This window comes from Symphalangus syndactylus, chromosome 4 (assembly GCF_028878055.3).
Source record: "Symphalangus syndactylus isolate Jambi chromosome 4, NHGRI_mSymSyn1-v2.1_pri, whole genome shotgun sequence".
Taxonomy (NCBI): domain Eukaryota; kingdom Metazoa; phylum Chordata; class Mammalia; order Primates; family Hylobatidae; genus Symphalangus; species Symphalangus syndactylus.
In genome coordinates, this window is record NC_072426.2 from 93,628,549 (window position 1) to 93,649,788 (window position 21,240).

Here is a 21,240-nt window from a genome sequence, read left to right on the forward strand (position 1 = left end):
TTCGCTGGGTCCGGCGGGCAGAGGCCATTCTGACTGTTGGGCCTTGGGCGTCGAGCAGGACTCACCTGAGGCGGAGAGAGGCCGCTTCGCGCCTGGGGCTCCCGAAAGCGGCCGGCTGTCCTCCTCTTGCTCCCCCCGAGCGGGGAGCGCTGTGTCTCCTGCGGGCTGCGGGAGACCCTTCCAGACTCCCGGGTGGGAAAACCACACTGAGCGCCCCGGGAGGTTGCCAGATACAATACGGTACTGCATGCTGAGGTAACTGAATTTCAGATAAACGAGTTACTTTCGGTACAAATATAGTATCATGCAAAGTTATTCGTTGTTTATCTGAAATTCAGAGTCACCTGGGCGAGCTGGGTTTTTAGTTGAGAAGTCTGGCACCCCTGCCTGGGTGCCCCCGCCCAATCGGCTGGCTGGCTAGCTGTCTCCCAGGTGTGGGTAAGGAATCTCCTTCCATCTCTGTGGCACCTTCTGCAGGCTGGAGGCAGCTGTTTCTGTGGGAAAGGGCTTTCTTATGTTGAGCCAAGATGCCTATTGGTGTATGTGAAAAATAACATTGCTTACCACAGGAGAGATGGGTATTTTCCTCGTTTCACAGACAGGAACATGCTAAGGGAGTTGGCAAGCCTTGCCTGGGTCCCACTGATATGCCCAGAAATCCGAGACAGAGCCTCCCCTGACTTGGCCCCACTGGTAGGCCAGAAGTTTTCTCTTTAGGGATAACGGCCCCCTTCCTACCTTCCCACATTTTACCTTTCTGGAGCAGCAACAGGAGTCTGTTCACTTTTTTTTTTTTTTTCTTCACTTCAAATGACTTTGAGATGTCTATGTAGCGTTTTGGTCTTTCAGGTATATCCTACTGAAGAAATACAGTGAAGATACTGTGTTCCAAAGTCAGTTGTAATAATTCTTTTCTCTGTGTGGTTAAGACACCAATATCAACCTGATTTGGAATTAGGTTCATTTGTGCCAGTTTGTTTTCCGTTTTTAGAGTTTTTATGACTATGTTTATATATACACACATACACATTCCTTTCCCCACTGCTGTTGCTAATACAAAAGATGACAGACCATATACAATTTCAGCACCTCGTTTTCTTTATTCTGTGCCTTAGAGATCACTCTCTAGTTTCTTCATTCTCTTGTACATCTGCATAATAATCCATTGTGTTGCTCTTATTAATCCCCAATTTGGCGAACATTTAGATGGTGCTTCAGTGTGACTATTGTAAATAATGCTGCAAATAACTGTGTGCATATGCCATTTCATATTTTTGCAACTATATCTTTGAGATAGGATCCAAGAAGCAAGATTGATGAGTCAAAGGGTGAATGCATATGTGATTTTCTAGATGTTGTCAAATTCTCCTCCATAGGAGTCATACCATTTTGCCCTCCCACCACTGTCATATTGCATATGCACATGGTTATGGCATAAAATTTCAGAGACACTGATATCCTGGGGTTCATCCATAGAATAAAAATTGGGGATTATGGATGGACCCCAGGATGTCACTGTGTCTGAAATTTTATGCAAAATGCTAGATGCATTTGTCCAGGGACAAGTTTAGACACAATGGCATTCTATCCCCTGTAATTGCCATGCTCATTCCTATATCAGGGCCTTTCCTCATACCTAGAAGACTCTTCCTTCTCTGTCATGTTAATTTTACTGTTTTTTTTTTTTAAGTAAATGTAAGCTTAGCTCAAATGTCCCCAGAGAAGCTTTTTTTTTACTTTCCTGACTTGATCAGCTACTCCTCTTGTCTGGTCTCATAGTACTTATTTTAACTGCAATTTCATATTTATTGATTTAAATATTTCCCTTCTCATCTATAAGCTCCATGAAGGCAGAGACTGTTTTTGTTTTAGTTTGGGCTGCTGTAGCAAATTACCAACCCTGGGTGGCTTAAAAACAATACACATTTATTTCTCACCATTCTGGAGGCTGGAAAGTCCAAATTCAAGGCATTGGCATTTCTGGTGTCTGGTGAGGACCCTCTGCCTGGTGTGCAGGTGGCTGCCTTCTAGTTTTATTCTCAGATGGCAGAGAGTGAGAGCAAGCTCTCCCATCTCTTTTTATAAGGGCATTAATCCCATGCGTGAGGGCTCCACACTAATGATCTAATCACTTCCCAAAGGCTCCTAATACCATCACATTGGGAGTTAGGATTTCAACATATGGATTTTTTAGGGACACAGACATTCAATTCACGATAGTTTTGTATTCCCAGTACCTATCATGGTGCCTGACCTATAATAGGTATTCTTTTTTTTTTTTTTAGACGAAGTTTCGCTCTTGTTGCCTAGGCTGGAGTGCAATGGCACAATCTCAGCTCACTGCAACCGCTGCCTCCTGGGTTCAAGTGATTCTCCTGCCTCAGCCTTCCAAGTAGCTGGGTTTACAGGTATGTGCCACCACGCTGGGCTAATTTTGTATTTTTAGTAGAGACAGCATTTCACCATTATGGCCAGGCTGGTCTCGAACTCCTGACCTCAGGTGATCCACCCACCTCAGCCTCCCAAAGTGCTAGGATTACAGGTGTGAGCCACCGTGCCTGGCAAATATTCATTATACATTTGTTTAACAATTGATTACATTTCATCAGATTCTCAGAAGAGTCTGGATTTCTTAAAAAAAAAAATATATATATATATATATATTTTTTTTTTTTTTTTTTTTTTTGAGACGGAGTCTCACTCTGTCACCCAGGCTGGAGTGCAGTGGTGCGATCTCGGCTCACTGCAAGCTCCGCCTCCCAGGTTCACACCATTCTCCTGCCTCAGCCTCCCAAGTAGCTGGGACTACAGGCACCCGCCACCACGCCCAGATAATTTGTTTGTATTTTTAGTAGAGATGGGGTTTCACTGCGTTAGCCAGGATGGTCTCGGTCTCCCAACCTTGTGATCCACCCGCCTTGGCCTCCCAAAGTGCTGGGATTACAGGCTGAGCCACCGTGCCCAGGTGATTTCTTAAAATATTAAGGGTAATCTGAGGGTGATCAATTTTTCCAAAGCACCTGAAAGAGACTGATTGCTGCATTTCTCCTTTTCTGTTTTAAAAACAATCTGGTCGGCCAGGCGCGGTGGCTCACGCTTGTAATCCTAGCACTTTGGGAGGCCGAGGCGGGCGGATCACGAGGTCAGGAGATCAAGACCATGCTGGCTAACACAGTGAAACCCCGTCTCTACTAAAAATACAAAAAAAATTAGCCAGGCTGTCCATGGAGTTAGAGCCCAGGGTGTGCTGGGGCCAGGAGAGATGATGTCTGGAGGTGAACTTGAAAAGAAAATTGGGGCCAGATTGTGAGGAGCTTCATACGTTATTATTTGGAGGCTGAGTTTTTATTCTTTGGCCTTGGAAATTTATGGATTTTTTTTTTCAAAAGGTGGACTATTGTGATGCTTTGTAAAAATGGCTTTCATGGCTTAGGAGGAACATTTTAGTGTAGTCTTTAGGGTGAGGGTTTTGGAATCAAGAGGTGGGTACAAACCCTGTCTCCTTCATCTGCCAGCTGTGTGATCCTGAACTGTGCACTTATGCTCTCTGTGCCTGGGCTTGCTCATCGTCCCACTGGGATGATGATACCCATTTTTCAGGTATGTTGTGAGGATTAAATGAGACCCACATTACTTGGCATCAAGTAAACTTGAAATCAATGATAATATCTTTTTCTGACTCTTGGACTTGAGAGTCCTTCAGGATTTTGAAACCATGTTAGTTGTAGTGACTTCCATGGAGCCCTTTTGAAAACTATTAGAAGTTTCCTGGGGCCAGCTTGCTTGTGACACCCCCAACGGGAGGTGTCCATGACTGAGGGCAGGGTGTATGTAAGGCTTTGTTCACCTCACTGGACTTTAGTTTTATAGTGACTTTATTGAAAATATCCTGCAGTAATGCAAAAACACTTACTTTTTAGGAGTTTTTATTTAGGAGTTAGAAATGGAGTCAATATATCTTCAAAAGCACCTCGGGGCATGTTTAACTCAAGGTCTTGCAGAAGTGGCAAGAGTTCGCCCAGTGGATCCAATAGAATATTTAGCATTGTGGATTTACAAGTATAAGGAAAATGTGACCATGGAACAACTGGTAAGTAGGAATCTCCTTCTAGGAAATTAGAAAAAAAAATTGGTCCAACTTGTCTGCTTTTAAAAAAGTTTAACATTATTATTTTTCTGTTATAAAATAATGTTTATTATACAAAAACTTGAACAACATGAAAAGCAGGAAGGAGAAAACATTACCCAAAGAAGACTTCTATTTAGATTTTTAGGTAATTCCTTTCATGGGAAGTCTTTTTTCTATAGATTTATAGATTTATGTTTATGTACTTGTGATCATATACAATGTATAACTTTAATATTGTGCTCATTATTCAGATAAAATATCTTCCCAAATTATTATATCGTTTCCAAAGGGATAGGCTATAATTTGCTTAACACTTTCCCTAATTGTCCCTATTAAGTGCTTTCAAGATTGCTTTTACAAATTGCTTTCTCACTAAGAAGTCGTGTGCTGTTGTTTTTAAACAATGCTAGAGACAAAAGGAAATGGCCGAGCTGGAGCGTGAAAGAGAATTAGCTCTGATGGAGCAGGAAATGATGGAGAGGCTCAAAGCAGAGGAGCTCTTACTTCAGCAGGTGAGGCAAGTAGAAGAGTTCAGAGGGGACTGGAATTAACGATGCCAACCTCAGCATGGCACAGCACAAATGTTGATAAACTTCCCAGCTCCAGTTATTTAGATATGGCTTCCTAATATCTTCATCTTTATGGAAGTGTGTGTCTTCTTTGCTGGAGAAGCAGCAGCCATGAGTTTTCCTGAGTGCCTTCTTGTATACACACATACACATTCCTTTCCACACTGTTGTTGCTGATACAAAAGATGCCATACCTCCAGGTAAGAGGAAAATACAGAGTGTGCTGTCACAGAAGGCAAAGGGAAAGAGTGTTTTGGTGAGATCTGAGTGGTCAACCATATCTATTGCTGAATGGAAAAGTGTTCATCAGAGGCCACGGTAATTTGGCGGGAACAGTGTGGATGGAGTGGTGGGGGTGGGTGGACTTAGGCAGGGGAGATGGAAAATGTAGGCAATGCTTTCAAGGAGATTTTGAGAGCAAGGAGAAACGTTTTTGTGTTTGTTTTGATTTAAGAGCACAGTAGTGGAGGAGTGAGCGGGTGATGTTAGGAAATAGAGTAGATGATTCGTAGGGTCAGCTCACCGTGGAGATGAGAGGAAATGGGCCTGGATCATAGGTTAGGCAGGGAGAAGGCACTTCTTTGATTATAATCAAGGGAAAGAGGAGAGAATGGTGTTGGTGGAAGCACCTTCTGTGTACAACTGTTTCTGTCTTTTTAATGAAGTAGGCACCATGTTCACCTGCTAAGAACAAGGTTGTAAGGTAGGAGGTGTGGGCAGAGTGGTGAAGTTAGAAATGGCAGCTTTGGAGAATGGAAGAGAGAGTTGAGGGATATAATTTAGCATTACTTGGTAACAGTTGAAGATCAAGCACTGATAATCGTGCCATTTGGTTTGGTTATGTGATGATGTGATTCTCTTCACTTGGGCCCAGATGTCTGAGTGAAGAAGTGGAGCAGGCAGACCTTTTAATTGAAGCAGGATTGGGGTAGCATGATTAGGGAGCTGAACATATTGGTAAGGGAATTGTTGAAGGGATGGGTCATGGAGTACAACCTGGAGAGAGGAAAGTTCCAGAGTGGCTTCTGGACTGATTTAATTTATAGAGAGCTTCTAAGCTAAATTTAAGCCACTTCTATAGTTCTACCAGATAATACTTAACCCCAGAGTCTTGACTCAAATTTACGTATTTAAAAAGGGGAAAGAAGCCTATTATTTGAGTATGGATAGAAAGAAAAACATAGGCCTGGCAAATAGCTTCTCTGACTAACCTCCTATCCCCGATATTGAGGTAGAAAACTGCAGGCCCCTTAGAAGGATAGGGCTGTTGAAAACTCTACTGCTTCTGAGTCTTCATTTTCAGTCATTGGCTTATTCTTGAGAGGAGGTTAAAAAAGTGTTGAGTTGGGTGTCAAACTGTCATCCAAACAGGCCAGGTGCTTCCTGCAGCAGCCACAACTGTGGATGAGGAGCCATCCTTCCTCTTACAGCTCCTATAGCTGGTATATGTCCCTGTCTATCAAAATTAACAGAATTCCCAGCGGTTCTCCTTCCCCTAGGCAATTACATCGTAAGTGGGAGATACTTAACTCTCTTTGGCTCGCCTACTTTATCCTACTTATGCATAATTTGGCAATACTATCAATAACAAGTTTCTCTAGCCATATTATGTTGACTGGTATGAACTAATCCACTGTGCATTGAATCCTATGTATTGTAGTAGGGTGGAAGAAAAAATAATACTATACAGGAGATGTTATGGCCAGTTAATGGAGTGGATTGGTATGCAGAAATAGGAGAGATTGATCAACAGAGAAAGGCTTGAGAGAGTGTGGCTGAGATGAAGAAAAACAGAGAGGCCTCTGGGTGCCTTCTGAGTCATGTGAGCTGGAGGTTGGGAACTCTGGTTATTTCCTTGCTGGTTGCAAAAGCAGTTGTCCTCATAGTCAGTACCGCTGACTTGAAATTCCTTGACATTTTAGGCACTCTCCACAAGCCTAGTTTTTTGTGAACAGGGGAGTATTTTTATTGCCATTTTCTAAGTAAGAGCTTAGTTTTGAAGTAAGAGCTTTTTTTTTTTTTATTTGTTTTGAATGGCTTTGAGTGGTTTTGCTCATGTGTTAAGAAAGGGATTAGATTTTGGAAGTTTCTTGAAAATGTCAAAAGCTGGTTGTTTTGATCAATCTGATTGTTATTTAACAAATACACTTTGCATTATTGTTGAGAGATTGGAGTTATTTAACTTCCTCTACCAATGTCTGAAAGTTGATTGAAACTGTTTCTGCATTTCAGCTACCTACCCCATCACTTTTATCTTAGTAGTGATAATATAGGAATACCAAGAAATTACCTTTAAAAGCCTTTTGCAAATAAAATATCAATCACTTTATTATATCTTTACTTGTAAAAATTTATTATTTTAGAATGCATTGTCAGATAGTAGACATTTTATGCTTTGCAGGCCAAGAGGCAAATGTGAGGATATTATGAAGGCATTATGGGATATTATGCAGGAATAACAAGAGAGGAAATGAATTTTTGCAAATTTTTTATTGATGAAATTCAAATAATAATCACTGAATATAAATTTTTTGTTAGGTTTACTATTGAGAATTTAAAAAAATTTTTAAAAGATAACATTTCACTTGGTTGAAGTTCAGCGTTAGTACGGTCTATCATCAAAATCTATTTAAAAATGTTTAGCTGCGGGCCGGGTGCGGTGGCTCACGCCTGTAATCCCAGCACTTTGGGAGGCCGAGGCAGGCGGATCACAGGGTCAGGAGATCGAGACTATCCTGGCTAACGCGGTGAGACCCCGTCTCTACTAAAAATACAAAAAATTAGCCGGAGGTGGTGGTAGGCGCCTGTAGTCCCAGCTACTCTGGAGACAGGCGGAAGAATGGCGCGAACCCAGGAGGCGGAGCTTGCAGTGAGCCGAGATCGTGCCACTGCAGTCCAGCCTGGGCGACAGAGTGAGACTCCGCCTCAAAAAAAAAAAAAGTTTATCTGCTAATGCTGATCTGTAATGAGGTTTTATGTATTTCATCCTTGAAAATGTCTTTTTACATAGTTACTGTCAAAAGTTGCTATCAGTCTATGTGTGTATAATTTAAATTGAGCATATTCATTCCTTAGAAGGTATTTCAAGAATTCTGTTTTTCTCTTGCTGTTTGCCTTTTAGCATGCATTACTTTGTAGAATAGCCACTTCCAACTGAAGGTTGATGGAAGCTTCTTAATTGCATAGTTAAATGGATTTCGAAATACGGAAATTTCCTTTGCACTTAACGTTGAGGCCTTACAACACTCTGGAATTGTAGTTTGAGGTTGGAAAATACATCCACTGCCAATTTGTTTGGGAACGGAGATCTAATGTCTTGTTCTAGTTTTGACAGCATTGGAAGTGTATAAGCAGCTTTACGTTAGTTGTGATTCAAACAACATGAGTTGTTGTTGAAGTGAGTTTACTGCAGTGTAAGTTTTACATATGAGTGATGTTTTGCCATGTAATTTTAGAATGAATTAAGAAACATTATCAAGTCTGCAGCCAAAGCTAATTTCCAAAGCCATTTAAGGTTTGATAATAGTGGTTGGGAGTATTTCTTCTCATTAAGAAAAATTTAAATCCTGTTTACCAATAACTTACTCAAAAAAAAAAAAACCAAGAAAACAATCTTATTTATAATAGCTTCAAAAAGAATAATATACTTAGGAATAAATATAACCTAGGAAGTGAAACATCTATACCTTGAAAACTGTAAAACACTAATGCAAAAAATTGAGGAAGACACAAATAAACGGAAAGATATCTTGTGTTCATATATCAGAAGAGTTAGTATTGTTAAAATGTCTATACTACCTAAAGTAATCTGCAGATTCATCTCAATCCCTATCAAAATTCCAATGGCATTCTTCAGAGAAACAGAAAAACCCAATTCTAAAATTTGTGTGGAAGTACAAAAGACCCTGAATAGCCAAAGCAATCCTAAGAAAGAAAAACGAAGTTGGAAGTATCAAATTACTTGATCCAGAATTATGTTACAAAGCCATAGTAATTACAACAGTATGGTATTGGCATAAAAACAGACACATAGACCAGTGGAACAGAATACAGAACCCAGGAATAAGCCCGAGTATATACGGTGAACCAATTTTTGACAAGCCCTGCAAGAAAACACAAAGGGAAAAGGATAGTCTCTTCAATGAACGGTGTTGGGACAACCAGATATCCACATACAAAGAATGAAACTGGATCCTTGTCTTCTACCATACACAAAAATCAGTTCAAAATAGATTAAAGACCTAAATGGAAGACCTGAAACTGTAAAACTCCTGGAAGAAAACATAGTATAGAAAAAGCTCCTTGGCATTGGTCTTGGCAATGATTTTTTGGGTATGACACCAAAAGCACAGGCAATAAAAGCAAACCTAAACAAATGGGACTAGGTCAAACTAAAATGCTTTTGCACAGCAAACAATCAGCAAAACAAAAAGGCAGCCTATGGATTTGGAGAAGATATTTGTAAACCATATATCTGATAAAGTCTGATAAGGAGTTAATCTCCAAAATATATAAGGAATGCAAACTTAATAGCAAAAAAAAAAAAAAAAAAGGAACCCAATTAAAAAATGGGCAAAGGACCTAAATAGACATTTCTCCAAGGAAGATATAAAAGTGGCCAACAGGTATATTATCAAAAGTGACAAGTAATGTTCAACACCACTAGTCATCAGGGAAGTGCAAATCAAAACCACTATGAGATACCACCTCACCCCTATTAGGATGGCTGCTTTTTTTTTTTTTTTTCGGACACAGAGTCTCACTCTTTCACCCAGGCTGGAGTGAAGTGGCGTGATCTTAGCTCACTCCAACCTCTGCTCCCTGGGTTCAAATGATTCTCCTGCCTCAGCCTCCTGAGTAGCTGGGATTACAGGCACCCGCCACCACACCTGGCTAATTTTTTTTTTTTTTTTGTATTTTTAGTAGAGACAGGGTTTCACCATGTTGGCCAGGCTGGTCTTGAACTCCTGACCTCAGGTGATCCACTCACCTCGGCCTCCCAAAGTGTTAGGATTACAGGCATGAGCCACTGTGCCCGGCCTAGGATGGCTGTTATCAGAAAGGGAAGAGACATGGCCGGGTGCAGTGGCTCACGCCTGTAATCCCAGCACTTTGGGAGGCTAAGGCGGGTGGATCACAAGGTCAGGAGATTGAGACCATTCTAGCTGACATAGTGAAACCCCATCTCTACTAAAAATACAAAAAATTAGCCGGGTGTGATGGCGGGTGCCTGTAGTCCCAGCTACTCAGGAGGCTAAGACAGGAGAATGGTGTGAACCCGGGAGGTAGAGCTTGCAGTGAGCTGAGATGACGCCACTGCACTCCAGCCTGGGTGACAGAGCGAGACTTCGTCTCAAAAAAAAAAAAAAAAAAGAAAGGAAAGAGACACATATTGGTGAATTGGTGAGGGTGTGGAGAAAAGTGAACTGTTCTACACTGTTGATGGGAATACAAATTGGTGCAGCTATTATGCAAAACGGTATGGGTGTATTTCAAAAAATTAAAAGCTACCATATGACCCAGTAATTCCTCTTCTCAGTATATATTCAAAGGAAATGAAACCAGCACCTCATAGAGATTACCTGCACTCCCATGTCCATTGCAGCATTATTTACAATAGCCAAGATTTGGAAACAACGTAAATGTCTGTCAGTGGATGACTGGATAAAGAAATTGTGAGTTGATCACAGTGGCTCACACCTGTAATCCCAGTACTTTGGGAGGCCGAGGCCTGAGGATCACTTGAGGTCCGGAGTTTGAGACCAGCCTGGGCAACATAAAGAGACCTCATCTCTAGAAAAAATTTATAAATTATGCAGGCATGATGATGATGGCATGCACCTGTGGTCCCAGCTACTCAGGAAGCTGAGGTGGGAGGATTGCTTGAGCCCCGGAGGTTGAGGCGGCGCCACTGCACTCCCACCTGGGTGGCAGAGCAAGAGTCTCAGAAAAAAGTAAGATGTATTTCTCATGTATATCTTCTATATATATCTCACATATATGTATCACATATATGTATGTATAAAAGAATATTATTCAGCTTTAAGAAAGAAGTAGATCCTGCCATTTGTGATGACATGGATGAAACTGAAGGACATGATGTTAAGTGAAATAAACCAGACATCAAAAGAAAAATACCACATGCTGTCTATGTGGAAATCTTAAAAAAAAAAAAATGTTGAATACATAAAAAGAGAGAATAGAACAGTGGTTACCAAGAGGTGGAGTGGGGGTAGGCCTGGAAGAAGAATGAGGAGATGTAGGTCAAAATGTACAAAATTGCAATTGTGTAGTATGAATAAATGTAGAGATCTAAAGTACAGCATGAGGATGATAGCCAATAAGATTGTATTGTGTACTAGAAATTTTTTAAGAGAGTAGATTTTAGGTGCTCTTACCATACAAAAGTAACTGTCTAATATGATGGATATTGAAGTTGCTTACCTGTGGTAAGCATTCACTATGTATATCTATATCAAAACATTATATGCACTTTCAATTTACACAATAAAGAGTTAAATCTTGGCCCTGAGCTCAAAAATTCATAATGTAACTATTAAGCCATGGAATTGCTGTGTGGTAGGACATCAGGATATATTCAGCTTCTGTTTCTGACAAAAATTCACAGAACTGGTGGTCCAGTTTACAAGAGTGAATGAAGGTCACTGTTGACGCTGCTGGATCAATAACACATCATAGATTCAAATACTTTCACAGAGTAGCTGCTGTTGAGTAACATGATGAACACTTACCAGCTTTAAACACTCTATTTTCTTATGAGCTTTGTAAATTTGTTCAGCTCAGCCTTTTTCTATTCCACACGTATTTTTATCACTGTCAGCTATGACACATCTTAGCAGATTTCACTGCAGGTTGTATTGAATCAGTGTTTCTACACGACTTTGAAAATACTCTTGCCTGTAATTGTTCCATGAAGACTGTATTAGTCCGTTTTCAAGCAGCTGATAAAGACATACCCAACACTGGGAAGAAAAAGAGGTTTAATTGGACTTACAGTTCCACATTGCTGGGGAGGTCTCAGAATCATGGTGGGAGGTGAAAGGCACTTCTTACATGGTGGCAGCAAGAGAAAATGAGGAAGAAGCAAAAGTGGAAACCCCTGATAAACCCATCAGATCTCATGAGACTGATTCACTATTGCGAGAATAGCACAGGGAAGACCAGCTCCCATGATTCAGTTACCTCCTGGGTCCCTCCCACAACACTTGGGAATTCTGGGAGATACAATTCAAGTTGAGATTTGAATGGGGACACAGCCAAACCACGTCAAAGACTATTCATAGAGGTTTGGTTTTTCAGTCACTTCAAACTCAGCATTGACCCTTTCCATAAACAACAACTGAGCAGTTTCGGGAACATCTGTCTGCTTATCAGGAACCAAGGAAAGCCACTCAGAATCATGTGCCTTGTTTTTAGTTGACTATTGATGTTGCTCCCAGTGTCAACTCTGAGCAGCTGTTCTCACCAAAATGCTAAAATCTTAGACAAGTTTTTTCCTGGACACATTTTTTTGGCCACTGAAATAAAACATGTTTTAATTCACTCACCATTGGTAAATATCTTTCCTTGCTTTCATAACAAATGACCCTCTTGGAACCCTACTTTTGTTGCAGACTTATTTTCATTTTTAATTTTTGTAAATAAATTCTGCTGTGATAATTCTGTTTTTGTTATTTTTACTTTTTTAAGACAGAGTCTTGCTCTGTCACCCAGGCTGGAGTGCAGTGGCACGATCTCAGCTCACTGCAACCTCTGCCTCCCCAATTCAAGCAATTCTCTTGCCTCAGCCTCCCAAGTGGCTGAGACTACAGGTACCTGCTACCACGCCTGACTAATTTTTTTTGGTATTTTTAGTAGAGACGGGGTTTCACCATGTTGGCCAGGCTGGTCTTGAACTCCTGACCTCAGGCCTTCCAAGTGCTGGGATTACAGGTGTGAGCCACCATGCCCAGCCAATTCTGTTTTAAATTTTCTAATTTTTTTGACCTTTGTGCTCCGTGAGCTGGGACTATTGTGATGAGTGCTTAGTCTGGTAATGTTGATATTTATTATATTCTTTTAGTAGAGTGGCACTGTATAGCAGGAAACATATTTTGCCATTTAATTTGATGACAAAATAATACACGCTCTAGTGTGCATTAAAAGTGCGACATTCAAAATTCACTATTTTTCTTTTTTTTTTCTCAAAATTTTGTTTAGAGATGGGGGTCTCGCTATGCTGCCCAGGCTAGTCTTGAACTCCTGGCTTCAAGTAATCCTCCTGCCTCACTCCTGAGCAGCTGGGATTACAGGAATGAGCCACCCATCCCTGGCTTTCTTGTTTTGACATAATGGATATAATTTTTTAAAATGTCACAATATAGTGATACCATGGCACTCCAAACACTGCTGTTACAATGATGTTACTGTGGTTTGTAGTGTGCTGGGCAGCCAGGCAAAGTGGTGAGTGCACCACATGTGGTCTCTGTTACAACTACTACACTCTGCTATGGCAGCACAAAAGCGCTCATAGACAATACGTAAACAAATTAGCATGGCTGTGTTTCAATAAAGCTTTAAGGATGCTGAAATTTACATTTCATACCGTTTTCCTATGTCATGAAATATTATTTCTTTTAAACTTTTTCTATTTAAAAACGTAAAAGCCATTCTTTCTTTGTAAGCTATAAAAAAGAAGAGGTAGGTTGGCTTTGGCCCACAGGCTTTATTGCTGAACCCTATTCTAGTGTGTCAGATATGCTAAGTTGGGAGCAAATATATTGTTGGTTAGTCATGATTTCAGATGATATTCTTTTTTCTTCTTTTCTTTTCTTTCTTTTTTTTTTTTGAAAGGGAGTCTTACTCTGTTGCCTAGGCTGGAATGCAATGGCACAATCTCGGCTCACTGCAACCTCCACCTCCCAGGTTCAAGTGATTCTCCTGCCTTAGCCTCCCGAGTAGCTGAGATTACAGGCGTGTGCCACCCTGCCCAGCTAATTTTTGTATTTGTAGTAGAGACAGGGTTTCACCATGTTGGCCAGGCTGGTCTCAAACTCCTGACCTCAGATGATCTGCCTACCTTGGCTTCCCAAAGTGCTGGGATTACAGGCGTGAGCCATCAGATGATATTCTGAAGAGTTTCTCACACACTCTTCCACAACCAATGTGTGGCTATTTGAAGACCCATCTATGCTTAAAGAAATTTATCTGGAAAATTATTGCAATCTCATTTATTACTTTAAGAAGAAAAGAGAAAATAATTTTGTACAAATTGTGCTTTCTATAATTTGCAATTAAGGAAGATTAAAATCTTTTTTAAAAATTTTATGCTTCAGGAAACATTTGTAGAAACTAAAGTATTAGTTGGATGTGACCATTTATTGTAAGTTTCTGAAATGAAGGTGGGTATAAACTTAATTATCTTGCAATTAATCTAACTGTAATATGACATATTTCTGAATATTCAGCAACAGCTGGCATTGCAGCTGGAGTTGGAAATGCAAGAAAAGGAGAGGCAGAGAATACAAGAAGTACAGAGAGCTCAAGAACAATTAGACAAGGTAATTTGAAGTTTTATAAATGTCAGTTTTATTTAAAACTCTCTAGAATCTTCAAACTGTTTATTTCAGCTGTTAGCAGAAGGACCATGGGATTTGTAGTCTGAAGACATGCTACATATTAGCTGTGTAAGCTAAACAAGTCTCATAACCTTTTTCAGTCTTAGTTTACCTGTTTCAAAACTAGAGCTAGCAGTATAATACTATTAGCAATGTCTCACTGGATCTTTTTTTTTTGAGACAGAGTCTCACTCTTGTTGCCCAGGCTGAAGTGCAATGGCACAATGTAGGCTCACTGCAACCTGGGCCTCCTGGGTTCAAGCGATTCTCCTACCTCAGCCTCCCGAGTAGCTGGGATTACAGGCACGCACCACCACGCCCGGCTAATTTTGTATTTTTAGTAGAGACAGGGTTTCTCCATGTTGGTCAGGTTGGTCTTGAACTCCTGACCTCAGGTGATCTGCCCTCCTCGGCCTCCCAAAGTGCTGGGATTACAGGTGTGAGCCACCGCACCTGGCCATCTCACTGGATTCTTATACAATCAAATACAATCATGTTTGTGAAACTTCTCTGTGAGCAGTAGGGTTCTCTAATAGTGATACCCTCAACATTTTAGTCAAGAGTTAGCTGTTCCGGCCGGGCGCGGTGGCTCACGCTTGTAATCCCAGCACTTTGGGAGGCCGAGGCGGGTGGATCACGAGGTCAGGAGATCGAGACCACAGTGAAACCCCGTCTCTACTAAAAATACAAAAAATTAGCCGGGCGTGGTGGCGGGCGCCTGTAGTCCCAGCTACTTGGAGAGGCTGAGGCAGGAGAATGGCGTGAACCCGGGAGGCGGAGCTTGCAGTGAGCCGAGATCGCGCCACTGCACTCCAGCCTGGCCGACAGAGCGAGACTCTGTCTCAAAAAAAAAAAAAAAAAAAAGAGTTAGCTGTTCCTAGTTACAGTAGCTGATGTTGAATATTGAGGGTATTCTGATCTCGGAGGCAGTAGTATATGTCTTTATGTTAATGTATTAACAACAAGAATTTACATTTTAAAATATGTTCATACATGGACTTTCATGCCTTTTATTAAAATAAACTATGCGGTAACTTTTCTCTTTCTTTTTTTTTTTTTTTTTTGAGGCAGAGTCTCGCTCTGTCACCCAGGCTGGAGTGCAGTGGCGTGATCTTGGCTCACTGCAACTTCCACCTCCCGGGTTCAAGCAATTCTCATGCCTCAGCCTCCCGAGTAGCTGGGATGACAGGCACACACAATCATGCTTGGCTAATTTTTTGTATTTTTAGTAGAGACGGGGTTTCGCCATGTTGTCCAAGCTGATCTCGAACTCCTGAGCTCAGGCAATCTGCCCACCTTGTCCTCCCAAATTGCTAGATTACAGATGTGGGCCACCGCACCCGGCCTGCAATAACTTATTTCAAGAAAGCCCATCTTCATTGGTTGTGTCTGTATCATGTCAGTTCTCTAGTTTGACCCATATTTCCTGCATCCAAAAGCTATGAGTCATATAGACCAATATTCTAGATGACTGAGTTTATAGCTACTATCTCTTAATCAAATGTTGCTCCCCCTTTTTATTCCATAATTAAAACTGAAAAAAGAAGCAGGTTTTATAGACAATGTTCATTATGTTTATTGATGCTTAGATGAGCGAATCATTTATTAAAGCAATATTTAAAAAGTATGAATGGTGAATTAAATCAAAAAGTGAGATTTTTATAAAAGGATAAAAGCCCTATACATAGTTTTAAAAAATACAGATGCTGATGCTGTCTTGAGTCTGAGTGTAGTGCGAGCACAGGGATATGCCTGTATACACACACACACAAGCATCCCCTTTCTCTTCAAGATTCACAAAGAAATAATGTTTACGGTGATGGAGATCTCAAATATCCTGAGTTGATCATTACATATTGTATGCTTGTATCAAAATATCACATGTACATCGTAAATATGTACAGCTATTATATATCAGTAAAAATTAAAAATTAGAGAAATTTTGAAAAAGATTCACGGATCTAAACTGAAAGAGAAAATACAGGAATATATCAAGAAAGCAGTGATCAAAATAAAGGAATTTAAAGTATTTTTTAATCAAAGTGACCTGATAGCTACATTAAAATGCTTCAAAGTCCATAGGAAGGATTGCTCTCTATTTTGTGGCTCCAGAGAGCCACACTCATGTTATTTTACTATCTCCAGGCATCATCAGCTTGTGTGACCACAGCCAGAATAACTTTAGTAATTCCTATTTCTATAGGCTTATCATCCCTCACCATAGCATAGGTACTCCCCTGCAAAGTACCACTCCCTCGCCCATTGCTCAGAGATGAGTCCACTCATGTGCTTTCCCCTGGCCTTCTTCTGGCTACAGATTCGCAATGTAAACTGTCATGTGCAAAGGGAAATTTGCTGGAAGGATTCTGGGTTGAAGGAAGGGTTTAACACATAAACTGTGAAGGACTCTGGTATCACTGGGCCTTTCAGACTTTGGGAGCAAGAGAATCAGATGCTATCAGGGCTCTCCCCTCTGCTGCTCCCTGGTTGTTTCACTCTTTCACTATGGGCTGCTTTGCTGTACATGGGTAGGGAACATGGGCCTTAATGGCTTCTGAGGCTTAGAATGTTGTGGCTTCTACCATCTAAGAGGAATGGATGCCTTGTTTTAGTTTCAGTTAAGAAAAGAATCTTGGAGAAGGATTCTGACTGGCTTAGTTTGTGTCAAATATCCATCTCTGTGGCAGGGGAACATAGTCCTATAAGAATATGGATGTTCCCCATATAGCCTTGTGGATGCTGGATAAGAAGTTACCAGGAAAATGGAGTGGTCTTGGGAAAACAGTGCTGTTTATGTCCCTATCATTAGGGTAACCATATTTATGATCAAGAAATCACTGGTTTTCTAGCAGCCGAAATGAATCCGCTCAGGGTCAGTTAGGCCACCCTGCTGCTTTAGAATGAAAAGGTAGATGGCCTAGCAAGGTTTGGCTGACTAGAAGAATGTTTTCACATTCAGAAAGAGTCCTCCCTTATTGGGCAGTGTATTCCTACTGCAGTGCTCAGAGTATTAAAGACGGCATTGCTCAGGTCCTGTGGGAGGACTTGTGCGTTGGGCCAGATTAGTTCCTGTAGAATTGTTTACTTCTTTCTCAGTATGTGCAAAACTCTACTTAAGTGTAGTTTCTCTTTAAAATCTCTTGTTCTAAGGTTCTATTAGAATTTTTATTTTGGCAGATATTTTGTCACTTTTTATATTGGCAGATAATTTGGCTTCAGTTTGAATGTTTCAGTCCATTTCATTTTTAAAAAAGTTTTATTTAATTATATATAAAACATGGTTGCCTTCTATTAGTATACAGTATTAAATAAGACTGTGATCTGCAGTTTTGCAATGTGTAATCAGATCATTCTCTTTCAGAGTGACAGCATTTTTGCTTTAAATCGATCATAGCATTGTGTGAAAGTAAAAATGCCAAAAATTACACATGAAATCAAAATGAGGTATATTCAAAGTATTTTCTTAATTTTTATATATTATAGGAGATGAGAATGAATATGGAAAATCTAGTTAGGAGTGAAGATACTCTACATTCAGAGGTGAGAAGAAAAAGTCATTCTATGTTACGTGAAACGAATTGAGTATCCTAGAATGTAAAGCTTAATTTTGATGCATAAGTAGCTAAATTTTTAGCAAGTATATTATCAAAACTGATAGTCCATATATATTTTCTGGTAATAACAAGTCACAAATAATGTGCTTTGAAGCAAAATCTCACAATAGGTAAAAATTGGACATTCAGTTTTTGTTTGGATTTTAAAAAACTAGGCTTTCTTGACATATTGAAGCTCTTTACCACATAATTACTTGCAATTATTTTAAATTTCTGCAGGTTTTTTAAAAAAAGTTTTAGCATTTATTACCAGAATTCTGGCTTTACATTCTAGGATACTCAATTCATTACCAGAATTCTCTTGTCATTAACAGAAATTGGTTAATTCCACTAATTAATGTTGAATTTTGATGTTATAAATCAGAAAATTTTTAATCAAAATTGAAATAAAAGTAATGTATTAATTTTGAAATCATTTAAAAGTAAAAATAAATTTTTTGATTGTAGGAAGCAACACTAGACTCAGGCAAAACACTAGCTGAAATCAGCGATCGTTATGGAGCACCTAACTTGAGCAGAGTGGAAGAACTTGATGAACCAATGTTTTCTGATGTCAGTATCAGCGTGTTTTGTAAAAAAAACTCTTTTTTGTTTTTATTTTTGATTTTTTTTTACTTAGGTAAAGCCTAGAGAAAATGAGGCTATGCCAGGATTAGTTGGCAAATGGGCCTTTTGCTTCAGAGAAAGAAAATCAGTTCGCTGGTTGGGGATTATATTCCTAATTGGCATTCTGCCCTTTTGTGAAGTGTGTCACTGGCTTATCTATATCTCTGTATCTGTGACCTCAAAACCTCTTCAAAATATGTTTTAAAATCATTTTGTGAAATATATAATCTTTAAATTTGGTGTGGGGGGCACGATTTTTGTTCTCAGTAGCAAACCCTGGAACCAAATCAATGCCTTAACAAACATACCACATCTTCCATATGCCAGGCACTGATGCTGTGGTGAATAAGGCAGATGGCTTTGGCCTTGTGGAGTTTATTGTCAGTGGAGAAACAGACAATTAGATGAGCATTTAATAGTCATGGTTAGCGTAATTTATTGTCCAAACCAGTATGCTTTTGAGAATGAGAGCCAGATCAGCAGATGTAAGCCAGGACTGTCCTGGAAGAAGGGTACATTTTGGTCACTTTAATTGGTGTACACTGACAAGGGGGGACAGCCAGCACAGTTGAGGAACCTCAGTCAGGGAAGGAAGCTAATGATTTGCTACTCACTGGTGGCATGGGAGGCTGAGGATAGTGCTCCAGGCAGAGAGCACGGAAGGTGTGAAGACCCAGATAGGAGAGTGTGTAGAGAGAGTGAGGCAGGGAGGGGTGAGAGCTGAGGCCAGGGAGAAAGCAGGGGCCAGACCATGAGAGCACTTGTCATTTCTGTTCAGAGGCTTAGATTTTATCCTGAAGGCAGTGGAGACTCATATGATGAGAACTTAATTTTGCAAAGACCATCTGGTAACAGTGTGGGGAAGAAAATGGAGAAGTAGGTGTCAGGAGATGGCTTAGGAGGTAGTAATCTAGGGGAAAAGATGTTGATGGCCTGAAGTAAATGTTATTTTCAAGAGCTGTTCAGAAAGTGGAGCTGGACAGCCTCAGTGCTAATTGTTTAAAGTTTTATTAAATGTCAGCTATGATTTGGCACTATGCAGGGAGCTAGAAAATGCCAATGAACAAAATGGATTGGGCTTCTGCCCTTGGGGGCCATGGGCCAATGGGGAAGGTTCTTTGAGGGACAAAGTAGGGAGAGACCTGACCTGGGCTGGACAAGTCTTCCTGAGGAGGTGAAGTTCAAGGAATTATACTGAGATAAGCCCAGAGGATAGAGATGGCAAAACGCTTTCAAGGGACTGAAGTCATCCAGTATTAATGGCTAAGGTGCATGGAGCTAGGAAAATGGTGTGATTTTAAGCTGGAGAGGTGGATAAAGGCAGAGCACACTGGGTCTTGTATGTTGCCTTAGGGATTTTGGACTTAAGTGCAGTAGGAGTTATTGAAAGGACTTAAAGAGTCAATCTGTGTTTTTATAAGGTGGAGAGAGGATTGGTGTGGAGGAGGAGTGGAAAAAGGGAGACCACTTAGGAAGTTATTGCACTGATCCAGATGTAAGATGACTAGGGTTAGACAGCAGAGACGGAGGGAACTGAGTGGATTTAAGATTGGCTTACAGGATCAGTGTGGGGCGGGGTCAGGATGAAGCCTAAATGTCTTCCTTGGGCTACTGAGTTAAGAGTGTTAACATTTGATGAATTGATGAACGTAAGAGGAAGCAGGTTTTTAAAAAATGATGGCTTCAGTTGCAGAGATGTTGACTCTCAGGTGGCTCTGAGATATGCAGGTGAAAACAGCCAAGAACAGCTGATGTTAGGAAGGGGCCCAGGCCAGAAACATAAATTCAGCAGTCATGGGCATATGTGCTGAATGGAGCAAGGGGAGTGAGTAAGGTACCTAGGAGAGTGTGCAGTGTGTGAAGGCCTGGGGGCTCAGGGAGGAACCATTAGCAATTCCAACATTGAAGGGATGGCCACAGGAAGACGAGCCTACAAGAAGGATGAGAATGCATAGTAAGAGAAGTAGAAGAAAGGATGGAACAATAACTATTTTGAGAACATAATTTATGGTTATATTCAATTTGAGTATCATTTGAAATCATCTGAAACTCCCAAAAAGTTTCATTCATGTAGTCACATAGAAGTTACCTAAACTTTATTTCTTTGGCTTGTTCTAATTGTATTAAGGCATATTTACTTTTTGTTTTGCTTTTAGGTTGCATTAAACATTGATCAAGATTTGTAGGACCAACCAACCTAAGAGCAATAAATGTTTTTGTTTGTTTCAAATTTCAAATCATGAGGTTCCCAATTTGTATTTTTTTCCTTCAAACTTGAGCTCTACTTTTTTTTTTCCTCTAAGGACAGCTTATGAATGGGCTTCAAGAGTAGCCTCAAAGTATTATTTTGGATCCTTCAGTTCAACTGGTTATTTATACATTTCCATTGGGAAAATAGGAGAGTTTGCTGAAGCAACCAAAAGAGGCAAATGGGAGGTGAGCTGGACTAATATGTGTGTCTATGCAAGAGCAAGACTGCCTGAGAGGAAAGTTGCTGGCCGGGTGCAGTGGCTCACACCTGTAATCCCTGCTAGCACTTTGGGAGGCCAAGGCAGGTAGATCACTTGAGGTCAGGAGTTTGAGACCAGTGTGGCCAACATGGTGAAACCCCATCTCTACTAAAAATACAAAAGAAAATTAGCCGGGCCTGGTGGTGGGCATCTGTAATCCCAGCTACTTAGGAGGCTGAGGCAGGAGAATCACTG

The 21,240-nt window shown here is 40.5% G+C and overlaps 2 protein-coding genes across 4 annotated transcripts in view; one reads left to right on the plus strand and one right to left on the minus strand.

Annotated features, from left to right (window-relative positions):
• The window catches only part of DYDC2 (DPY30 domain containing 2), a 12,832-nt gene extending 12,591 nt beyond the window's left edge, over window positions 1-241 (minus strand). Inside the window, exon 1 of one of the 2 annotated variants that reach the window (XM_063638168.1) lies at window positions 66-204. The gene's annotated coding sequence lies outside the window, so the exon portion shown is untranslated. Of the gene's footprint in view, window positions 1-65 lie in introns of both variants that reach the window. The other variant, XM_063638165.1, reaches the window with a different exon arrangement.
• DYDC1 (DPY30 domain containing 1) overlaps window positions 1-20,772 on the plus strand; it is a 21,585-nt gene extending 813 nt beyond the window's left edge. For both annotated transcript variants that reach the window (XM_055275544.2, XM_063638169.1), the window contains exons 2-8: window positions 2,286-2,408; window positions 3,921-4,090; window positions 4,540-4,641; window positions 14,166-14,258; window positions 17,799-17,855; window positions 18,377-18,481; window positions 20,692-20,772. In XM_055275544.2, coding sequence (XP_055131519.1) covers window positions 3,944-4,090; window positions 4,540-4,641; window positions 14,166-14,258; window positions 17,799-17,855; window positions 18,377-18,481; window positions 20,692-20,721 — 534 coding nt within the window. In that variant the 5' untranslated portion in view covers window positions 2,286-2,408; window positions 3,921-3,943 and the 3' untranslated portion in view covers window positions 20,722-20,772. The remainder of the gene's footprint in view (window positions 1-2,285; window positions 2,409-3,920; window positions 4,091-4,539; window positions 4,642-14,165; window positions 14,259-17,798; window positions 17,856-18,376; window positions 18,482-20,691) is intronic.
• Window positions 20,773-21,240: the final 468 nt, after the last annotated feature.